This window comes from Plectrocnemia conspersa, unplaced genomic scaffold, assembly GCF_051122295.1.
Source record: "Plectrocnemia conspersa isolate PC_06_02 unplaced genomic scaffold, ASM5112229v1 ptg000006l, whole genome shotgun sequence".
In the NCBI taxonomy this organism is placed as follows: Eukaryota; Metazoa; Arthropoda; class Insecta; order Trichoptera; family Polycentropodidae; genus Plectrocnemia; species Plectrocnemia conspersa.
Genome location: NW_028277170.1, coordinates 13,667,288 through 13,691,849, shown reverse-complemented (window position 1 = coordinate 13,691,849; position 24,562 = coordinate 13,667,288). Strand labels below are relative to the sequence as shown.

Here is a 24,562-nt window from a genome sequence, read left to right as displayed (position 1 = left end):
ACTTATCAATATAATAGTAATAGGTATAAATCTTGTACGTTCGATGACTATATGAGAGATTTTAGTCCTGATCTTTTGTTTTAAATGAGAAAAGCCTTTTTAAAATCAATGTAAATGACAAATAATTTATTGCTTATATCGAGATTTTTGTCACAAAATTGAAAAAGCAAAGCAGATTCGTTGCAACTTATTCCCGGAAATTAAAAAAAATTTTTACTGTCTCGAATCCTAGAAAATTAAAAAAAATAACCCATCACTTTCCGACTCAAAGTTTATCTAATATATCCAACATATATTTTTTCTCGAAATTGCGAGTTTATGAAGTAAAAGGTATTTTAATATCGGACTATATGATTAATCTTCATATCAGGAAAATGTGATTCTTTTGAAATCCGAAGAATTGTTGAGAACCGTTCTGAAGATTTTGAAAATAATTTTAAATCGACATTGTGACAATGAAAACTGATGGATGATTTTATTTCACGAAGTTATGACACTTTAAATTTATAAATTTTGTATGAAAAAATATATTATTTTTTCATACAAGGGATACTTAATAATTCTAAACGATACCAAAAATTCAATTCTTAATCGTTAAAACAAAAAAATTAAGAGCGTTAACTTTTTTGCAAGTCTCAAAAAGTCTCAAAATGGGGGTCCGGTCGATCTGATACATTGCTTGTTTTGAAGCAAAAAACTTTTTTTTTTTATTTTATTTCGATGCAAGTTTAGTTTCTGATCGTTTTATATGAAGCGATCTTTTACGTAAAATTTAAATCTACTGAGTTATGAGTGTTTTGTAAAAAAATGACCTATTGGATTTTGCTAGCGAAAATATGCAGGGTGAAAATATACAGAATTCTACATTGTCTACGTTTTGAAAAAAATTGGACGTGAGAGTCCTGTCAAAAATTAACTTTGAATAAAATAATTTTATAAACGTTATAAACGTTTTATACCGGAAAGAGTATGAATGTCAAACACATGAAAGACGATGAACAATATATTCAGGAAAGTGACTTTGAAAATAACGAAAGTGCAGGAATTCCAAATAAAAAACTATATTTTAAGACTCGAAAAATAATCAAATTATCTAAAAAAAAACATATAAAAACAGAATTTGACGTCGAGCTTAATTTATGTCGCGACATAAAGACAAGGTAAAATTCCTTAATATTTTTTTTAAAGTTACGAAATTGCATCAGAAAATATTTAATTGATCTTGACATCGGCCATATTTGGAATAAATTGAACATTCACGTATTGGAAAATATTTATGAAGTACTCGCTCCTATAAAACTGGTAGTTAAAGCTCCAAGTCGCCGAGATGCCACTTTATTAAACAATGCATTATTGCACCACCAGCATATTACAACCGCGAGAAATAAAATATTCAACTTTAAAAAGGAGTTTCAGATTTTAAACTCAACTAGCAAGCGGACTCTGAATCTAGATCTTTTGTTCAACTCAATATTTACAATTAAGCCAACGTCGACAGAAAGCGAGCGAGTGCTTTCTACGGTTGGAATATTTGCCACAAAAACCAGGAATATGCTATGTGATTCTTTGGTGTTCTTAAAAACATATTTTGCCTCACAATAGTATTTATATAATGAGAATATAATAATTTCGATTAAAACATTTGTAATAAATTAAATTGAAATAAATATGGAATAAAATATTTTTGATTTGTTTCAATAAATTTTTACCTATCGTACCTATGTTTGTCCACAAATAATATAAGTTAATTTTTTCAATAATTTAAATGAAAAATAATCAAAGTCTCGAGGCCCGGGAATTGAAAAAACTCGTAACTTCAGAATACCTAATTGCAACTGATCTCGATACACGAAAACAATGAATCCTTCGATATTATCTGAATTAAACTTATGAATTATGATTTCGAATGCTTTGATTAGTTTTGATAAAATCGACTATGATCTATAATTCTCTATCATTGTTTTCCGAGAAATGTATGGAAGTCACTTTCGCAATTTTCCGTACGTCAGAATCTGTTTTATCTGATAGTGATAAAATTTACATTGGCATATAATTTTCTTTTCTTTTTATCTATAAGAGTAACATTATACATTTTTCAAACACCTGGAAAAATATTTGTTTTCGAGAGGCAAATACAGTCATTTTTGCTTTGAACTGGTTTTTAATTTACCGAGACCTCATTATTACAATAAATAAGAATAATATGATTGACTTAAAATATGAATATTTCTGTAACGGACAATTTCACGTGACAATCTTACTAGCGGAACATCTGTAACATGGCAAATGCTTAGGAAAGCGCTCTATATAAATTTTGATGAAAATAAAAGTTACCTATTATATATACAAAAATAAAACCAAACATTTTTCGCTACGCAGCAAACATACATGACACATATGCACTGTTTTATAGAAAATATATACAGATTTTTGCCTATTATAATAATCTATGTTTTAACAATAATATTTCATCGTCTATATCTAACATTGATCTATGCTTGTCTGATATAATAAGCGTACCTTTTACTCAGATTGAAAAATGCTTACACTTTTGTCTAAACCACTTTATTAACTGGTAGCTTTTTAAGGCGTCTGGAGCACTTTGGAGCACTCGAACGATAAACAAATGCTTATTTGCCATCGAACACGACAACTCGACTCCAACCCCAGTGGCTCGATGGGGGAGGGTGATGGGGGTGTGGAGTTTTTTTCTAGGTGGTGCCAAAGTGATGTTTGAATGTTCAGTGATTGCCACGTCTTATCCGACACAAAGAACCAGAGTGTATATTACGATATTCGACGTTTGTGGCCGCAACGATGATGCATAGCAAAGTAATCTATCATTCACGGCTATATGTATGTGTTAGATAGATGTAGTATAATGCACTTGTCGAAGTTTAAATTTATTGTATCTGAATCTACAATACAATACAATATATAAAAATATTGTTGGTAATCTAAAATAGGTGTGCTTTTATTATACAAGTATATTACTAACACATATTTATTTATTTAGATTTAATTAAGACCATCGTGACCTAACAGGTTACCCCAATGCGTCACTAAATGTCACTAAAATAATTGTATTATCTAATACACAAAAAATGTATATATATATACATAATTAGAATAATATCCAAAAAGTAATAAAACAAAAAAAAAGTATAAAATATCAAAAATATATGATACGAACTGGACCAGCTCCTCATAGCTAACATTAAACAGGTCAATGTGTAATGGCAGCGTATTAAAAGTCTAGATTGTCGACAGCACCTTTCAGTAATTTGAAGAAATGCTTAGCGACATAACTCAGCGAATCGTATCCCAATGCTCCTAAAAGAAGCGCTGGGATATAAGAACGAATAATAAGCAAATGTTATTTTGTGATGGTATTTTTAAATTTTTTCTACTATCGTCACATTTGGCTATTCGGGGATTCAAAATTATAGATCGCGATTCAAGAATGCTACAAACTAAGTTGTCATAGAGGATGCGAATAACTGACGGATCGTCAAGGCGTTCCTCATAACAAAGCCGAGCATCTTGGAGATTTAACACAGACGTCGTGTATGTGTAGAGAGAATCTCCACTTGCTCTAAAAAGTGATTCCGAGATCTTTAGTGGACATTTCTCTGGTCAAAATGTTACAAAATATTTGAAACGCAAAATTAGTTATTATAAATCGTATACTTTAAGCGAGATCCCCTAGTGACTATAAAATATATTTTGTTGTAATTAAATACACAATGAGGTTTGATTATATATTTAATCACTCTATTGAAAATACATTTTTTTTAAATACCATAAAAAATATAGCCAGATTTACATCAGAAAAATAAGATGATTTTTTGTGTCCTGGTTCATATTTTAGGCATTATAGATTGTATTTTAGAATATTATCTGCTAAATTTATCGTTTTTCACTACTAATTTTAACAAATTGAAGATTTTTTCATAATAGTGTAGTGCACGTTAAATTAATTTAAAGGTAAACTTTTAAATAAATAATAATCGATACATTGCAAAAATGTATGGGAGCTTTCCACAGAGTTACAACCTAAAATTTGCCTGTCGGCGAACTTAAATCACTTTATTTAATAATCCAAATAGATTCTTAATCCAAATCTTGTCCAAAATATAAAAAAGGAACAGTTGTTTTTGACAATTTTCTCTACATTTTATAAATACATGAGCTTAAATTTATCATTAATGTATGTTTTAAAGCACCAATTTTAACATTTTTCAAAGAATGCAATAATTAAATTTATTTTATTTTTTTGCAATACGTTACTATCCAATAATTGAATAACGATTTACACCTCTGATTAATCGTGTTATCAATTTTTTTTTATTTGCAATTTTATTATTTACTATACACATACATAAATTGCATTATATGATATCCATTATATGATAGGCGTCGGCGTTGAAAGCTCGATTATAAAAGCTCGCGCCCCCGTTGAAGCATCGCTAGTGGAGATGTATCCCGGGGCCACTTGACGGCGCTCTAATCGCTGCAATCACCGCCTAGTCCCTATCTCTCTCTCTTTCTCCCCTGATCTGCGGGTGGGAGTGAGAGGACAGTCGACACCCTCTCGCCTCTAGTGCTAATCACTACAATCATCTTCTGTACTCGCGCGCATGCCTCACATACTGATGTATTCGCTTACTCCGAGCACCACTTTCAATCCAGGCGTTGGTAACCGCTTAAATATCAGTCCATTAATTCTTGCCCCGTGCATACGCGACTGTGATGAGTCGAAGACTTGAAGAATCATCCATATAATAGTGATTCTGAGGTATGATTCTCATCAATGAGAAGAAGCAAATTAGAATTTGACAGAAGGCATTCAAACGATACATACATTATCGTATTCTATTTTTATTAATTTATTACATACTATGTTCCAACTCTTTGTCATTACCGCTGAAAACATTATTGTGCTTGGAAAGCTAATTGAGAAACTGGATAGCTCATGTATATAGGGTAAAAAAAATATTTAATCAAAACAATTTTTTTTACCAAATTAATATTAGAATTACAAAAATGTGTTATTATGATATGAAACAATGTTTATAAAAATATTGAAGATAGTAAAATAAAAAGACTTCGATACAACTCAAAACTGTGGTTTAATGATGATGATAAAAATATCATACAAATACCAAAATAATTAAAAAAAACGAGTAGAATTTAAAGTTTTAAATGAAAAGTGGAAAGCATACCAACAATGTAAAAATATTACAGTCAAAGCATTAAAAAAAGCTAAAAAATGGTACGAAAAGTCGATAGATTAATTAAAAAACGACCCAAATAATATGTGAAAAGCAATAAAAAAATGTAATTAATCCTATTCAGAGAAACTACATAATGAATACTACATAGAGATTGCTGGAAATATTGTATATATAAAGATATATAATAGCAGAAAAAATGAGATTGTGAATTCAATACTAAATAAATCAATATCATTAGAAAAAAATTTACAACATAATTTGTAAATTAAAAAAAGGAACCATTACTGATGAATTAAATGTAAATATAATTAAACAAACATGGAACATACTAGGAACTAATTTATATTATTGAGTTAATACAGCACTCTCTGAAGGTAAAATACATGGAAATTTGAAGATTGCTACTATTATACCTATACATAAAATAAACAAAATAGTAAGGAGGTTAAGGAAATGAGACCAATCAACATATTACCTTGTATAGAAAAGGTGATGGAAAAAGTAGTAAGCAAACAATTAAAGGATTTCATTATTTCTCAAAACATTATTCAGAGAAAAATATTCTACTGGGCTGCATTAGAAGTAGTTATAAATCAGTATTTATTACCCAAGGATACAAACAAAATCATTCGAGCAGTTTTCTTTTTTTTTATGAAAAACGTCGTGTAAAAAAAATGCTACAAATACGTTTTTAAGTTGCGCGGCGATCGGAATAAATATACCATTAGCTTAGGTGCATTTACACAAAATACTTGTATTGAAAAATACGGGGGACAGGTGCAGTGCTACCAAATTTCCACCTGTTCAAATTCACAAGCTACACAAAACAAAGATTAAAAAATAAACAAAGATAAAATGCAATGAAACTAATTCCACTCCCAAAGAGCAAAACAATATCTTTGCATACATCGATTTTGATAAACTTTGCGACTTGGGACACGAGGACATAAGCCGAGATTTATAAAATTGAAAAAGCAGCCGCTTCCCTCTTCACGTCAAAGTCTGAAACCCAGAGTTCATGTGTAATTTTTATTGAAGTTATATTATTACTAATGTGCTGCTCTAAATTGAAACTCAATTTGACAGTTGCGAACCGTCCGTTTACTGTTTAAACCCAAATATAACCTAATCGAATTAACGAGATTAATATTTAATTAAGTTAATAAACGCAAAAACTTTTACTAATGCCATTAATTTGTCGTTTAGAAATATTTATTTTCAATATATAAAATTTAATCCACCAGATGGTTGACGACTCATTCTTCGACCCGTTGGGCGGAGTAGTTGTTGGGGGGAGGTGGTTGTATCGACGCTGTCACCCATTCACGTACCCCTCGCAAATGTCTATTCATTAGATCGTTAAGGCTCTCTGGCATAAGATGCGATAAAGCACCGTTCACACACATCCGCCAGATCTTTTACATATTTTGATACACGCGAGAGATAGCCCCGCTGGGCTATTTCAGGATACACATCCTTTTCGGGAACGAACAAAATCAATACCGAGCCACAGATTACCGGCGATAAGTTACACGAAAAATGTTGCCTCCTCAAGAACTTTCCACGCAACGTACACGTAAACCTACGCTTGCCTATGTATGTGAATGTAATAGAAAGAGTATGGCGGCGGAAAATTACAAGCTCGCAGCTAATGAAAATGTTTATGTATTTTATAAGTGACCTACGATACTGTGCATATAATGTGTATAATAAACATGGAGGTATGACGTCATGGAAGAAATTAACTTTACTCGCCAAGTAAATTATTCCATATTTCAATATATTCATATTATAGTTAACAATTATATATTTATTAATTTATTTACATATATACATATGCATTGCATAACAGCTTTACGCCAATGAACCATGCATAGACGCTGGATGACAATGCTTGCAGAAACTGCGAGTACCTAGATGAGAACACATCAATACTATCCGACGGATGGTACAAAAGTTGGATAGATAGATATACTTTTTAAGAAATTGTCAGATACCACATTTTTGCATGCGGCTTTTCAAACAATACTCACTATTAATAAGGTGGCATACTAAAACGAAGTTTTATAGAATCTCCAGATTACGTATATTCCCTACAAGCAGCTTAAAGTAGTGCTTTTTCAAGTACACTCAAAATCTGAAGTTAAACGAACATCATATATTTGAATAAAAGTTTTGTCCAATTCTCGTCTGACTAATCTTCTCAATCCCTTTTATTAGTGTTGGTGTCTATGGCCGATTGAAATCTGAGAAACCACAGATCAACGTATTTTGTAGAATCGAAAAGTGGCAAAGGTGGTCCAACAATGAACGAAGGTGCCAAAACTGTATTGGTCTTGAAAAAAGCTAATTAGATTTATTTGAGAGAACCCGCGTTCACGTTTGCTTAAAAAAATGGGAATATAATTCAGAGCATACTATATCAAACGCAATATTTTTTCAGGATGTTTTTTCAAGAATGTATTCACGAAAATCACGAATCATTTTTCTTTCGTTGGTGGTAGTCTAATTGACATGTTCCTAAATTCCATCTCTCCAAATGTTAACTGAACATCAATATCATCAGGTCAATATGCTTAGTCAAGAATGCGAGCTCAAAGTGTAAACTCAACGGGTTTTCTATTTAACGTCAATTTTTAAATTAATTTCAACGTGGAATAATATGCTTTCGAATCATTATGATCATTTTTTGAAAAAAAATCGTGGTGTGAAATGTACAGCAGCTACAGCACATTTATTATAAAGTTCAAAATCAGGGACGTTATTTGGTGGGACAAGTGGGGGTTCTTATCACCCCCTCCTCTGAATTTGGCTAGAAAAATACATGTCATTTAATGAAATACTATGAATTTTTATGAAAACAAAATATAAAAAAACGATCACTGACTAGCCAATTTTTCTTCCCTCTCCCTGAAAAATGCAGAAATTACATCCCTGATTCTAAACCAGAAATTCTCGGGTTATCCCTCAAAGAAAATCTGAAAAATTCTATTCCGAAAATATATATAAAAAATGTTATTATTCGTTTACAAAAACATGTGTAAAAAATATTATTTAATAAATACGAAATAAAATATAAATATAAATAAACAAGGGCTTCGAACTGGAACTGAACCGAATACCAGTAATACCGGTTTTTTTCAGAATGAAAACCGGAAAAAAATCATATTTCAGTTCTAGTGAAATCTATTGAAACATCCGATGAAAAAGTAGAATTTTTTAATAAATTAAGCAATAGAGATACATAAATGTCTACAGGTAATAGAAATAATCGAAATAATTTAAATGAAAATACATTGGAAGATATATTATTAATTAGAGAAAACGTTAACCTTTTTAATTATCTATAAATATATTATACATAAGAATCCTGTATACTTCAACCGTGAAAATACAAATTTGCTTTGTTTCGTTGAATAAATTATGTTGTTATCATATATTATATACTTTTAATTCTAATAATTATACTTTTAAATAATTATTTATATTATATTATTGTCTCCATTAAATAGAAGAAATTAAATTTATTATGGTAGAAAATAATCTTTTAGTACAAGTAAAAACATTTAAAAAATAATCGCTGGATCGAAAACCAAAAACGGTAAAAACATATATTCATTCCGGAACGAAAACCGGAAATGAGCCGATATTTATTTTTAATTGAACCGGAACGAAAAATATTAGCGGTTCGATGCCCTGATTTAAACCACATGTAAATATTGCTTTTGAACTATAAGTTACGAATACAAGCAGAGTTTGAGGAGTGACGATTTTAACTTTTAATTATATAAAACAAAGGTCTAACGTCAGAACAATTACAAATCAATAAAACTAGGCTATATAGTTTTTATTGTTGTTACTTAAATTCTGGACTTCTTTTTGGAACATCTATAATATAATTATTATAATAAGATAATGATAAAAAAATATGAAAGAACTACTTATTGCCTATAAATATAATTGTTGTTCATGATTAGCGGAATTAAAATAATATTTATCAATTATTTTTTATTGTTTATGCTTATAAAATATTAGATCTAACTGTATTTCAGCTGTAAATAAATACATTTTTAGCATAGACATCTAGCGGTGTTTACCAAAATTTTAATTAAAAATAAATTATAAACGAAGCAACTTTGTATCAAACAATACCATTAATGGTTTGAAGCTTAGCTAAATTATTAAGTAAACTCGACAATAATTTATTTAAATAAGTATTTATGCTATGTGAAAAATTTATTCATAATAATTCGAATATTCAAAATTATTTACTTTATTAAAAAAACATGTAAAGAAAATATGACCCCAGCTCATACTTCGCGATCGCTGAGCGATAAGAGAATTATTGCAAAATTTTCTGTTCCTAGTGTCTCTCTCTGCGTATCTTTGCATGTGTGCAGTTTGTGTGTGCGTATTTTGTTACAGAACACGATATGACTAATCTATGAATTTCCGGCGCGGAACGATGGAGCCACACGTCACTTCCATTTCCGGCGCACACGACAGAAGCGAGGCGAGAGGGGGTACCGACGTAGGGGTGGGACTTCGAAAAAGGGACTCTTCCACAACAGGCGAAAGCCTTTCCCGTCGGATTAATAAATATAGTTGCGAATGTCGTATAGTATGTAAATCAAACGCGTATGTAAATAACGCAATAAAATTCTACCTACCAGTATGATAATGCGTACTACTACAATAGTGAGTTTCTCTTCTCTTTTTTGCTTTCAACATTGCCGAGTAAATGACTTGTGAAATCGGCAAAGGGGGTGGATGTTGGTTGATAAATATAATGTATTATACATATAGTGGCGAACGGAGGGTCTTTAATTAGTGTGTATGGGCGTATGGTTTGTAAATCATATATTAAATGGTTGTAAGGGTACTAGATATCGCAATACTAGAGTTTTGGAATTTAAGAAGTTTTGCAATTTTTGCAGTTTTGAAAATTTGCAAAAAAAAAATAGTTTATTCATTTTAACACAGGAACATGTAAAATCAATATTTAATAAAAAAAACACAGCAGATTCTACTTATGAAGTACTATTTCGAACACTTTGACTATTGCTGTTAAAATCGGCATAGTCATATAATTCTCTATCATAGCTTTGTTTCCCGTTTTATGTATACGAGTCACTTAAGTAATTTTCCAAGCATCGGAGATAATATTTATGTAAAACAAACAACATAGGATGTGCCATAGCTTGTTATACAATTGTTATTAATTTGAACAATCATTCATTAGCATTTCGCAATTTCATCGGTTTTAACGATTTGCTCTGAATTAATATATCTAATAAACGGCAATTTGATAAAATTGTTAACACCTCAACATGTCTTTCTTTGGTTCAGTCACTGTAAGTATGAGTCAAGGTCTGGGAACTATATACTTGAGGTCAGTGGCAGATTAAACACTTGGGAAGCCCCAGGCGCAACATACTTTTGGATAAAATTTATTAGAGATTTTTATATTACGCATATAATATAATTTTCTCTATTTTACTTCTGAAAAGTGATATCGGTAAGGGTGGCTATCATAGTTTTAATAACAAACTATAGAACACTATGCTAATTCGTGTAGGTTAGGTTCGGGTTTGAACAGCAAATGTGCGTTTCGCAACCGGCAAATTTAGCTTCATAGATATTTTAGCATATAATTTCACTAGCGCCTATTAGTAATATTATATTTTTGCTAATATAAATATATATCTACTGTTGAAAATTTATTTAGACTTCACTAGTGAAAATAATATAACTTCACCGAAAAATACACATTCACTGCAACATTTATAAATCGCATAAAAATAAATAATGACATATTACTATGTACGAAAAAGTTGAAATCATATCATTTTACTAGCACATACGAGATAAATTATATTATCACTAGTAAAGATGTGTATCTTCCGGTGAGACTGTATTCCGATATGAAATATTTCAAAAAATAATATGTGATATATTCCAGACTGCTTTCTTTAAGGGATAACCCGATTATTTCACCTTTAAGTCGTTTCACCTATTGTACAGGGGGGGGGGGAAATGTTAGCCACTCAGCAATTATTTTCTTTAATATAGTATTACATTAAATGACATGTATTTTTCTGGCTAAATTTAAAGGGGGGGGCAAATGCTTCCATCTACCCCCCCCCCTTCAAGTGACATTTCTGTTTCAATGCAGTATCTTCAGTTTGATACCGCAAGACTATAGAATGTAAAGTGTTATGATTAAAATAATATTTATAAAATTTCATAGCAGAGACCTATAATGTAAAGAGTCTAAGAGAATGAGTAATTGAGTTTACTAAGGAAAATTTCTTAGATGATTGAAGTTAAAAATAAACAAATATTTTTGGGTTTGAACAGCAAATTTTTCGCAGTTATCATATTGAGTTTCATTAATATTTTAGAGCAGCATATAAATACACTAGCGCCTATCAGTAATATTATATTTTCACTGAGAAATATATATATATATAAATGTATTCTAATGATTTCACTGAAATGTTGTATTTTAATAATTATTTTCGGGATAGATAAGATCCTGTTTTCCTTACATTTTCTTTGAGGGATAACCCGAGAATTTATGGTTTAGAATCAAAGACGTCATTTCAGATTTTTTTTAAATATGATATTTACCATACTATTTCTGTTTTAGTATTCGTTATGTTTAATCTTTGACACAGATTTAATCAAAAAGTCAGTAGCCAAAAAGCTTTAACTCCTCATTTTCGACTTTGATTCCGTATCTCTTAACCAAGAAAAATAAATATTTTCACATAAATCTAGAGGCAATATAGAAGAGCTTCTTCATTACAGTGTAAAGCATGTGTATCACGAAGCTTATTTACATATTCTTTACAAGCCGTAATTCGAACGGAGAGGAAACTTTCAGTTCGCTGGAAAATATTGGTAAAAATACTAAAAACATTAAATAATACCATAAACCATCTCCGCCCTTATACATTTTATAACAAGCACTCAAAAGTTAGCTCGCCTTCTCGAAACTTGTTACATTGTTATATGCGAAATTTATTATGTTCCACACAAAACAAAACCATCTCGAACGCCACGCGACTCTATCGATTCAAAAGAGAATAAAACATCATACCTAGGTACATAATAAATAACGACATCGTCTCGCTCGGCAACAATGAATCATTTAGTTTGAGTCGCGCGTTTTGCTCTTTTATTTATATTGTAATATATAAATCGCCTCGTTAAAAGCGCTCCTTCACGCTTGGATTTTAGTGAATTACGAACGCAAATCACTTTTATTGGTCGTGTAGGGCCGCCTTTGGAGGGGCCACGCGACCGAACGTGTGCCGGAAGCTTCGGGGGATCTGGTGGACCCCGGATCGGAACCGTGGCTCAGGTCGACAATGACCTCTCAAAACGTTGAAAGAAAAAAATCATGCGAAACGTAATTAATCAATGGGGTGCGATACGATTTAGAATTATCAACGGTGCTTCATTGTATTATAGGTATGGAGAGTACCTACTACCTATAGCAAACGTGTGTGCAAATTAAAATGAATAGAAAGTTCATTCAAAGATGTGAAAACATTCTTTTTAAATGACCAATTATTTAAATAACTAAAATATAAGTATTCTAGCTTATTTTAATAAAAAAACATTAATTTTTAGAATCTGTGATTTTAAACGTTGTCCAAATAATAATCAGGCGGAAAAAATATATGTGAAAAAAGGAATAATTTTAAGCTAAAATTAATTTATTTTAGTAAGTTGTATAGTTGGACCTCTAAAAGATTCACATTTTGTCTCGTTTAATTCGTACAATGTCCAGATGTTGTATTTTGAGAATTTCTATTAGAATTCAATTCAAGACAAAAACCATGAAAGCATGAACAGTCGGTTAGGATCTATCGCCAGAGTACAAACCAGGGATCCGAATATTTATTGTGAAGGGCCAGATCGTAAATATTTTAGTCTAGAAGCAAAGTTAATACAAAAAACAAGTTTTTTTCTAAATTTTCAAACGCAAAATAAGTTCCATATATAAGCAATGTGTAACGAATAATTTATTATATATATATCCCATGACATCTGCAGCTAAAAATAATTTACAAAACGATTTAATATTTGATAATAAAGAGTGTTTTTTAGAAGCTAATTTGTGTTCAGTTTGTTTTGCCATTTCATCGTGAATATACTTACGCCTAAATATAAAAATAATTAAACAAAATATTCGCTATTTCGCAAAATGTCACACTGAGAAAACATAGATTCAGCAAATGCGCTAAAAGACTACAAAGTTTGGAAACCACTAACTGAGGCTAAAGAAAAACCACTTAAAACCATTTGCTATTGATGTTACTCGCAATGTCCTCAACATTTTTATACTATATTTACGTTAACACAGTCAGTTCGAGAGCTATACATTTCATCATTATTCATAATTGAGAAAGAGATTGCAAGTTTGGGTTTACACTCTTACTATTAGCTCTAAAGCACACGATACGGATATACGTTCGATTGATTGATAAATATAAAGAAAAAATTTAATTTCTATAAATTTGTTCAAAATATAAACACGTTGATCCATGTACTATGAAAATATACGTCAATTCAACCACCATGACCGAACAGGGTACCTCAAGTCGTCATGATGGTATTACAAAATACACACACTTATTATTGTTCCTTTTAAACGATATAATTAAAATTTATTTAACAATCATAATATTATATATCGTCAAGTGCTAAATGGATTATTTAATATATTTATAAATTATTTGTATTATAGATATATTTATCAAATTTGTTTTGTATGACCGGAAAATACAATAAGCGCAGCTCGCGTCATACCTATGTATACGTGCATATCTACAGCAGCACCATACGCAGGTATGAATATGCGACAGGCCGACAATAATACCGAGCGGGTGTTTTTATTTATTGTCTTAAATATATGCACAACAGAGGGTTGCCACGCATTGCTTTGCATAGCATTTGTTTATAATTATGGTATTGTATTTTGCATTCGTGTTATGCAACATTAAGTATCGTTTGATTGATGCAAATTTATTTTTTTTGCGCTTAGCGTCATTTATTGTAAAAATCTGAATATGTACAATATTTCATTTTATTGTATTTAATGACACGTAGTAGTTTTAAAACTGCCTAGATTTATTATTATATGAGTGGCATGGAATACATAAAGGCTTACTATGAATATAAATGTATCTTCAGTCATAAAAACACATATATTTCAAATAGATGAGTCTGATTGAAAATTCCTCCATTACTAATCAAAAGTTCAAATTGCACCACCATAACAGAAAGTGTATTTTGTATGAATTATGAAACTGATCTTTGCATTTTGAAAAAAATCAAAATAATTTATTTTCACAAACATTTGTGACGTATGACGTTTTTTTATTTCAACGAATAAATTCTGAAATTTTGGGAATAGTAAACACCGCCACGAACATTCTATTCACGAGTGTTTTTTTTGCTTAGTGGTAACGTCTCATTGTCTCGCATTTTAAACAAAATAAATGTGCATAAAAGATCATGTATTTTAGAGCGGCACTAGTCACTCGAGTATATTGAAAGAAACAAACGAGTACATGTGTTGCTCGTACTCTGCGATCGCGTGCAAAATTGATGATTTGCGATTGCCATCGGAACTATATTGGAGACTGAAAAGTCGATAATTTTAGATCAGAAAAAATTTTGGAAATTCGTTAACTCAAAACGCGATGGCCAATCCTTACTGTCATCGATGATTTGGAACAACATCAATTTTGAAGGTTCTGAAGAGATTGCAGATGGATTTGCTAGGTATTTTCAAACCGTATACCATAATGATGGGTCACATTTAGAGTTTAATTCTAATTACGATGAGACTCATCGTTCATGGTCATCTTTGTTATCAATCAAAACCTTTAGTTTGGTTGATATGGAATATGGATTTAGTAGACTAAAGTCCATTTTTACCTCGGGACCAGATTTTATTCCAGACTACATTCTGAAAGGATGCAAGTCTGGTATTTTACAGCCTCTAAAATTTATATTTAATTTAATTTTGAGATCCTCTTGTTTTCCAGAATTGTGGAAATGTTCAAAAGTCACTCCGATTCATAAAAAGGGTCCCAAATCTCAGATTGACAATTACAGGCCAATAGCTTTGATCTCATCACCTGCAAAATTATTTGAAATTGTTTTGCATAAATACATTTTTAATCATTGCAGGTGTATGCTTCTCGACCAACAACATGGTTTCCGTAAATCTCGATCCACTGTCACTAATCTAATGGTTTTGTCTAACTATGTTTCAAAATCATTGGACTCTGGTGTACAAGTGGACGTCATATACACAGACTTTGAAAATGCATTTGATAAAGTTAACCATGCTTTACTTGTAAAAAAGTTTTCTAATTTTGGGTTTTCTGAAAATCTCATAAATCTATTCTCAAATTACTTGACCAATAGATATCAATTCGTCAAGTATAATAACTCTTTTTCAGAACGATATAAGACCCCTACTGGAGTACCTCAAGGATCCAATTTGGGTCCATTGTTGTTTTTATTGTTCATTAATGACATAGAAACAGCAATAGAGCATTCAGATTTTTTATTATATGCAGATGACTTGAAAATTTACAAGAAAATGCATTCGATTTCTGATTCCCTCGACCTACAGGAGGATCTCAACTCTATATGGAAATGGGCTTGCTATAACCAATTGCCTTTCAGTGTAAAGAAATGTCACACAATTTCATTTTCAAGGTCGTTAACGCCGGCAAAATATTCATACCATCTAGGCGGATATTTTCTGGAAAGGTTTTCTTCAACTAAGGATTTAGGAGTGACTTTCGAAGAACGTTGGAAATTTAGCCAGCACATTGCAGAGACTCATAGCAAATCCTTAAAAATGCTCGGTTTTATCTTGAGAAATGCGCGTTACTTCAGGAATACTTTAGTATTGTGCACTCTTTATGATACTCTAGTCCGCAGCATACTAGAAACTAGCTCCATCATTTGGATCCCAGGCGTAATGAATCAATGTAATGAATTGAAGCTGGAAAAAGAACAACGTAAATTTCTTCGATATTTATACTTGAAGGAATACGGGTATTATCCGTTCTTGTTTCCCAGTGCTTTTATTTTGGGAGCCCTGGGATACGTTTCTTTGTCGACTCGCAGAAGTGTTTATGTAATTAAACACTTCTGGAAATTGCTCAAGGGCATCGTAGACAATCCTTCAGTGCTCGAGCAGCTTCAAATGTGGGCTCCTGAAGGTGGATATAGTTCTCGGTCGCGTCCACTATTCTTGCCTGTTAAGTGTAGAACTGGAGCACTTGCCAACTCTTTTCTGGCCAAGGCCATTTATCTGCTCAATTCTGTCCATAGTAATATTGACATTTTCTCTTGCACTTATGGAGTTTTGGTTCAATTCGTATGGGACAATGCACACCTGTTAAGGTGATTTGTGTCTGTTGTTTTGTCTTGTTTATATTTGTATGTATTATGATGTATTAGTACTTTTGACTATCGTGACGCATTAGGTTTGCCTGTCAGGTCACGATGGTTATAATTTTAATAAATAAATAAATAATAAATAAATAAGTATACAAATTATTTTATTATCAATTTTTTTTAATTCCATTTAAGATAGTATACGAATATTCGTGTAGTTAAAAATAGAGAAACTAATTCGATTCAAAACTCGACTCGGAGTTAGTCCTGACCAACTTCTCGAATAAACTTCTGTGTTGTCGCAAAATTCAAAGATATTTGACAAAAAATATAATTCATCAAAAATCAAGTACAGGTGGCGCTCGACTTTCGAACGTTCGACTTTCGCACAATTCACTATTTCGCACATTTAAAAAAAAAAACATTTTTTTTTTAATTATTTAAAAAAAATATAAACATGAGTGAGTAACAAAAAACTTCAGACTTATGATACAAACAGGTCTACGATATGTTCAATTTTGCAAAATAAATATATAATTAAGAAATACGTTCAAAATTGTGGAAATTAAAGATATATTTCCACAATCTTTAAAGATATGTTTCCAAAAAAACACGGCAAAAAAAACACGGATGAAATGGAAAAATCTTTGTCATCTTGGATCGATGACCAACATCAAAAAGATGTCCCTCTGAGTATTTAAATTATTCAAGCAAAAGCTCTTAGCTTGCACAAAGATTGGAAGGATAGATTAAAAAAAGATTTTAACACGGGTTTTCAAGCAAGTAACGGTTGGTTTTACAATTTTAAAATGAGGTATTCTTTTCATAATATTAAATTTACTGGAAAATCGGCTGATGCGGATAAAGATGCTGCAAATAATTTACTTCCTAATTATCCAAAATTATTGAAGATGGAGAATATTCCTCTAGCCAAATATTTAATGTAGATGAGACAGGTTTATTTTGGAAAGCTCTTTAACAATGAAAAATATTAATGAAGCCTTCACGCATCTTGACAATTTTTTAAATATTATGGAAGATTGTGATCCCAATGTAGAACGCATATCTCAAATGCGTAGGGCGATCAATAAAGACATAGCATGTTATAAAATACTATATGAAGAAAAGAAAAAGAATAATGGAAAACAGTTAGCTCTTGATAACTTTTCAAAGAAAACACCTGAACACCCCACTTAAACATGTCTCTTAAACATCTTATATTTACTTGATAAATAAATATTTTAAAATACACACAATTTCAATTTTTTACTTCTCTCTACTTTCGAGCATTCAACATTCGCATACATTTTCAGGAACCAATTGTATGCGAAATTCGAGGGCCGTCTGTACTAGATAAATAACAAAATAAAATTATAATATATTAGTAAAATTTATATTTATTTCTGTCACGGCAGCAGATGAAAACAGGACGTAGCGACGAGACGCAGATCGCGTACTCTCTATCTCTTAGCGACTGAGAGACAATACTTTCTAAAGATGACGTGTGACATGTACTGAAATGACTTACGGTTTGCGGCTTGAGATGCGAGACAAGTGAGTGCGAAATTTGTTCCCAAACTTTTGACTGGTGAAAATCGTGTGTCAGTTTGCACGGAATTGAAGGATCGTTTTGACGCAGATCCGAAATTTATGTTCAAAATTATAACTGGAGATGAAAGTTGGGAGTATAGCAATGATCCTGAGTTGAAAATGCAGGGATCCCAATGGAAAACGAGTGGCTCTCTAAGGCACGTCAAAGTCGAACCTCAACTTCATGCTAATTGTTTTTTCGATAGTGCGATCAAAGTTTGTTTCAAGGGAAACCGATGTAAATTCCGTATATTACAGAAGGGTACTGCAAAGTTTTCGAAACGATGTACGGAGAAAGAGTCCAGAAAAATGAGTCAATGGCTTCCTATTTGCCACACCTCACTTCTGAACCGCAAATTTTTGGCCAAAAAAATGGTTCCTCTCTGTCCACATTCACTTTACTCTCAGGATTTAGCACCATGCGACTTCTGGCTCTTCCCAAAAATAAAAAAACGTGCTAAACGTTTTGCCACTGCTCCCGACAACCTGAACGCCCTTCCAAAAGAAGCCTTCTAGGAATTCTTCCAATCATGCAATCAACGTTTAGATAAGTGCATCTCTAGCCAATGAGAATGCTTTAAAGGATATTAATTAAAATTTGATCTAAGCTTATTACTTTGTTCGTAATAAAATAATTCTCCGGAAACGATAAATAAAAGTTGTTTGTATGATATAATGGCCATAATGCCGCTTTGAATAGCCCTATCAAGTCAGATTTTTAATAAAAATAACTAATATGTTCTACATATAACTATATAGCTATATATGTTTTTATATATATTTTGAAAGACATTCATACTTTTATTATATTTTTTTACAATCTACTATTAATACGATCGAGTAGCTTTTTCAGCACATGAATACAAAAAGATCCTTAAATACATAGCACACAGTTTTTAAACTGTCATCTGTCACAAAGTATTATTAATAAATTACACACAAAGAGTGCATAATTGATCTCATTAACTTTTGTCCTTTGAACACAAAAGCCACCAACAATTAGCAACGTCCACGAGGGGGATAGATATAATAAGCCCGAGGAAGACACCTCCCGACACCAGAAGCTCGCTTCTTAAACCGAAACCAGTGGGAGGTCCGCAGAAGGAAGGGGCGGGCGCCCTTATCTGGCATTATCTCGCCTTCGGTGACGTCACCACGCGGGGGCGATGATTAATGACGTCATGGATCGCAAATCGGCCGGGATGATACCGAATAGTCGTAAACGATGAAAAGACGCAGTATCCATACCTACCCACTCTGTATGATAATGGGGGTTGTATGAAAGCTTTAAAGCTCTCCTCCCCGTCGGGCTTTATTGCCCGTTTCGATTTCGAAGGCCGCCATTGTTCGCGGCTACGGGGCCGTGGACGAATTAATTGATCCACGTCTATTTATGTTGAATGGTTTAAACATTTTCAGTGTGGTGATTTGAACTAGAGATAGGGAAGACCTGATGTGCCTTCAACGGTTTTATACCATAATATTTTCAGTAAAATTACTGATTATTATATGATTTTCAAGCTATCCTAATCTCACGGATAAATATTGTGAAGGTACATTTAAGTCAAGCTATGTATAAAAAACTTGAATAAAGAGCTTATAGATAATATCACATATGTATAGATTTATTCTCTTTATCAGTGGAAGAATAAACATAAATTAAAAAAAACATCTATCATGTATAATAATAACTAGCGTTACACACATTCGTTGGTAACCTTTTATCAGATTTATGAACTAAAAATATGTTATTTTATATTTTAAGAAGAGCTGATTTGACTAAAATAAAATACAGGAACTTAATTAGTAGCATAATGCGTAAAATTTAGATGTTTCACTAATTAGTCATTAAATGTCATGAGTAATTGTGGTGAAACTTTTTGTATTTTTCTCTCTTTCCTTAAAGAAAGAGCAGATGTATACATTAAACCACGCTACATAAAATATATTTGACTCTTTGCTCTCAAATATCCATATAATTGCTCAAAATAAAAATAAAATTTCAAGTCTGAGTATCATAAAAATTTAATAAGATTTCAATAAAAAACTATAAGTTTCAATTGAATACATTTTCAAGTAAGGTTTTGGAAAAAGGTGTTCTTAAAACAATAGCATTAATATTGAGGCATTTTTATGTTAGAGATTTTTTTTTTGAAATAGCCCTTTTTTCAAAAATTGGTTTAATAAAGATAGCAACATTTGGCATAAAAAATGACTTTAACGCGTGCTTCATTTCTAAAGCAGAAGTATAATCATTCAGTCATTTTAATTTATTTGCATAACTAGTATTTTCATTTATAAAAGCAAGTTTATTGAGCTTCAATAAACAATCAATTACCGCTATTTATTATAAATGGTTTTTAAGAATAATAATGGGGCTAATAAGTATATCACTTACCAGAACATTTGGGATTTCTAAAAGACTCTGACAAACTTGCTGTGCCGTAACTTTTCATCAAACCACTGCTTATTTTGTCACCGCCTGAAAAAGATAAATCAATATATTTCTAAATATTTCTCGGTTTTTATATCGTGTGTAGTTAGTATGTTTTTATGTATATAACGAAGAACATACTTATGCTATGTTAGTGAATAAGAAAATATACTTCATAAGTATGCTTCTAATCAAATCGAAGGATACTTGATTGGCCAACAGCATTGTTTTTGTGTATCGAGATCTGGAATTTTTACAATTTTAAGACAAAAAAGCTCATTATTAGATTTAATATACACTGATTTTAAATAGGCTTTTAATTAAATGTGACATTCTTAAAAAAAATCCCACAAAATATATTGTACTTTTCGTTTTAATATGTTCAATATAAATAACAAGAATTTCCCAAGGTTTTAAATTAAGCCCTTAAATATTTCTTCTGTGTATTAATGATTCTAATAAAAGTATTTGTAATTCCATATTCTTTAAAGTATTTCTTAAAATATTATGTTCATTATGTTATGGTCATTTATAATAGGTAACAATTTAACATAAAAAATATCATTTCATGCTATTTCAAGCAAATTGCAAAAATGCAAAAAATCACTTAAACTATGATTATAAAATTAATGGCACAAAAGGGGTAACAGATTTGCGTGTCTTATTTTAAGAGGACTATGAAATAAAGACATTGGGATTTGATTTATTGAGAATCTCGAGCGCACTGTGTGTCTTGTATAATATACTAAGGGGCGGTAATTTTGAGAAAACTTTTTTGGTTTTATTTCCAAATAATGTAACATGTACATTAGAAAATATAAATATTATCCATTTTTATTTCTAACCAAATTTCTACAAGGTATGCTGGGATATGATTTTCTCGAGCCGCGTCGACAAGTATATCTGAGAAAGAACATAATTAAATTGCCACTAGGGTATATTCACAATAAATACTTCGTTTTTGTGGGCCACCTAATCTCTTTATTGTTTGAAATACCGCATTAAAGAACGGGAGTATTGGACTACTCCCTGATAAGCACAACTATCCGACTTTTTATTGTATCGATTTTTTTCATCCAGGTACTTACATTTGGTGGACGAATTGTGTTCTAGCCGTTAATATATAATATATTAATATATTTTATTTTTCTGTAAATACATATATTTTTAATGTAGTGTTTTTTTGCAGGGTGCATTGGCGTGAAACTGTTATGCTCTGAAAAAAAATATTAAATATAAAAATCTAAATTAAATATAATATTTTATCTCGTGTTCCTAAGTGTAAAATAAATATTTATAATACTAATTCTATAATATATTTATTACTAAATAATATTAATAAGTAGGTATATTAAGAATAATGACTCAGTCTATATTTATCGCGTTGTTTAATTTAAATTAAAAATGTATAAAGGTCTTGAAAAATGGCGTAAATACTATATTATCTACATAAATATAAAACATCAATGGAAGGAATTAGGAACCGGCATTAATATAGTATTTTTTGTGTCTTAAAAGCTTTTTATAAATGTGAAATGCGTTATGCGATATATTATTTAAAAACGAACGTCGTTTTTTAATATAACTAAAAAATCACAAATTACTGTTTTTTTTAATTTAAATGCCTCAAATTATTTCCATTTTAAGATATAACGTTCTCTTACCTCTCAGCTATTTTTTTCATTCCATAAGCTTGGAGGCTATGATTCAAAATATTCCGGTAGCCCCATCACATCGTCTGCATTTTGATTTTTTTCGTATAGGAAGTATTGCATCGATTAAAATAAACAAGCAAGGTTTGAAGAATAAATTGGATGAGATAAAACCTTCCAGCAATGTTCCTTGATTATATTAAAAGTCAATTTCACCACATGCAGACGCGCATTGTCATGTTGTAGAAATATTAAACTTCGTTCAAATTAAAATAATAAAAAATGACACATTTCGGTACTATCTAATATAAATGAAAATTACTAACGAGCTTTTTTCAATAACAAACAAATAAATCCGTAACTAACCATGTTTAAAATTAATACACGAGTGTTGCTATGTATCAGGTTATTTCATAAATCTTTTCGTTTTTTAAAACGTTAAAAGTTAAATTAAGACGTGTAATACTTTTACTAAATTATAAATTCTTTATATATTTTTTAAATTATTCTCCACATCTCAAATATTTTTTTTTTATATCTAATTCGAAAAATAATGTATTTTTGGAAGCAATTTTTTATTTCCGTTTTGTAAAATATTTTTTTTCACCTAAAAACTGTTGCAAGGATCTAAATAGGAGCTATGTCAATTTTCTTCTTGTATACATGAGGGCGAGGTATAATATTACCCGTCTTTAATTTATAAAGGAAGGTATTTTTTGAAACGAATTAGCTGAGCATCTGTCTGTCGTAATTGTCTGCATATAATCCAATAACTCATAATGAACTATTCCCTTCGTATATCAGCAAATGCATAACATTAACTTATTGGGGTGTAATATTGTTTTTAGGGTTGGAATTGTGGGTTGATTGGTTGATCCAACCACTGCCTTTACCATCGCGTGTTAAAATAAAGGATCCACTTCTCATCTTCAGTAACAATTAGACTTAAAAATAAATCTTTCTGTTCTAAAATCAATAATTACACTGGCCAACAAAGATTTTGATGTCAGATTTGGACTAAGTTTATCATACATATTCAAAGTCTCTATGGTGACCATGATGTATCACGTCAAATAATACCTAGGAATGTTTTTATCTAAGGGTTTAATTAAAGTTGTGATAACATGGAGTAAAAATAGTAGGTAATATATTTACTAGTTTATATTAAAAACGATCACAAATGTATCAAGATCATCAGTTAAAAACAGAATTTAAAATGCTTTTTAGTATATTGTACTTCATCAGTTTCTCTTTGCAGGAACCAGCAGTAATCTGCCATTAAACTAGCATTCCATTTTACTTGAGTACGCTTTTTAATAATAGTCATATCTTGATGGAATCTCTCACCCGATTCGTCGCTTAAAAAAGTCAAAATGTGAAATTCTTGCACCAATTTTCTGGAAACATCATGCATTTTGAACAACGCGTTAAAATTAAGTTTTGTCTTAAGTTGCAAAGAACGAACGTTATTATTACAGAGGCGTACTGCAAAGTTTGCGAAACGATGTAGAGAGAAAGAAACCAAAAAAATGGGCCAATAGGTTGTCCTTCATCACGACAACGCGCTGTGCTACACCTCGTTTCTGAACCGCGAATATTTGGCCAAATAAAAGGTTCCTGTCTGTCCACATCCACCTTACTATTTGAATTTAGTATTATGCGATTTTAGGCACTCAGCCACCATTCCCGACATTAAGAGGGCCATGACAAAGCAACTGAATGCCCTTCCGATAGAAGGATTCATCCAGAAATGCTTCCAATCACGAAATCAACGTTGAAATAAATGCATTGCTAGCCAAGGAGAGTACTTTGAATGACATTAATTCAAATTTGATCTAAGCTTATTACTTTGTTCGTAATAAAATTATTCACTGTATTTTTTGCTCACATCTGGTATGTATATATTTATAAAATATATCTATATACATATCTTTAACTGAAAAATATGACTAGAATTTTTTGTTTTTGAATTTAAATTTAGCTCTGCATAATGAATTAATATCAGTTATTGTTGTGCAAGTTACAAAAAAATGTTGGTCGGTGCAGTGGCGTAGCTAGGGTATGTGCCGCCAAGGGCGATCCTTAAATTTGCCCCCCCCCCATATATTTGTTGCAGGTTCATAAAATCAGCATTTTTTAAAATAATAAATTGGTTATTATTAAGCTCTTGTTTTAGTGCATTCAGGGTTAAGAATCACACTAGACGATCC

The 24,562-nt window shown here is 31.2% G+C and overlaps 1 protein-coding gene across 4 annotated transcripts in view; it reads right to left on the bottom strand.

Moving 5' to 3' along the window:
- The window catches only part of LOC148234289 (DNA-binding protein D-ETS-3-like), a 128,300-nt gene that overhangs the window by 78,471 nt on the left and 25,267 nt on the right, over positions 1-24,562 (bottom strand). For all 4 annotated transcript variants that reach the window (XM_088187763.1, XM_088187761.1, XM_088187764.1 and 1 more), the window contains exon 3: positions 20,665-20,748. In XM_088187763.1, coding sequence (XP_088043889.1) covers positions 20,665-20,748 — 84 coding nt within the window. The remainder of the gene's footprint in view (positions 1-20,664; positions 20,749-24,562) is intronic.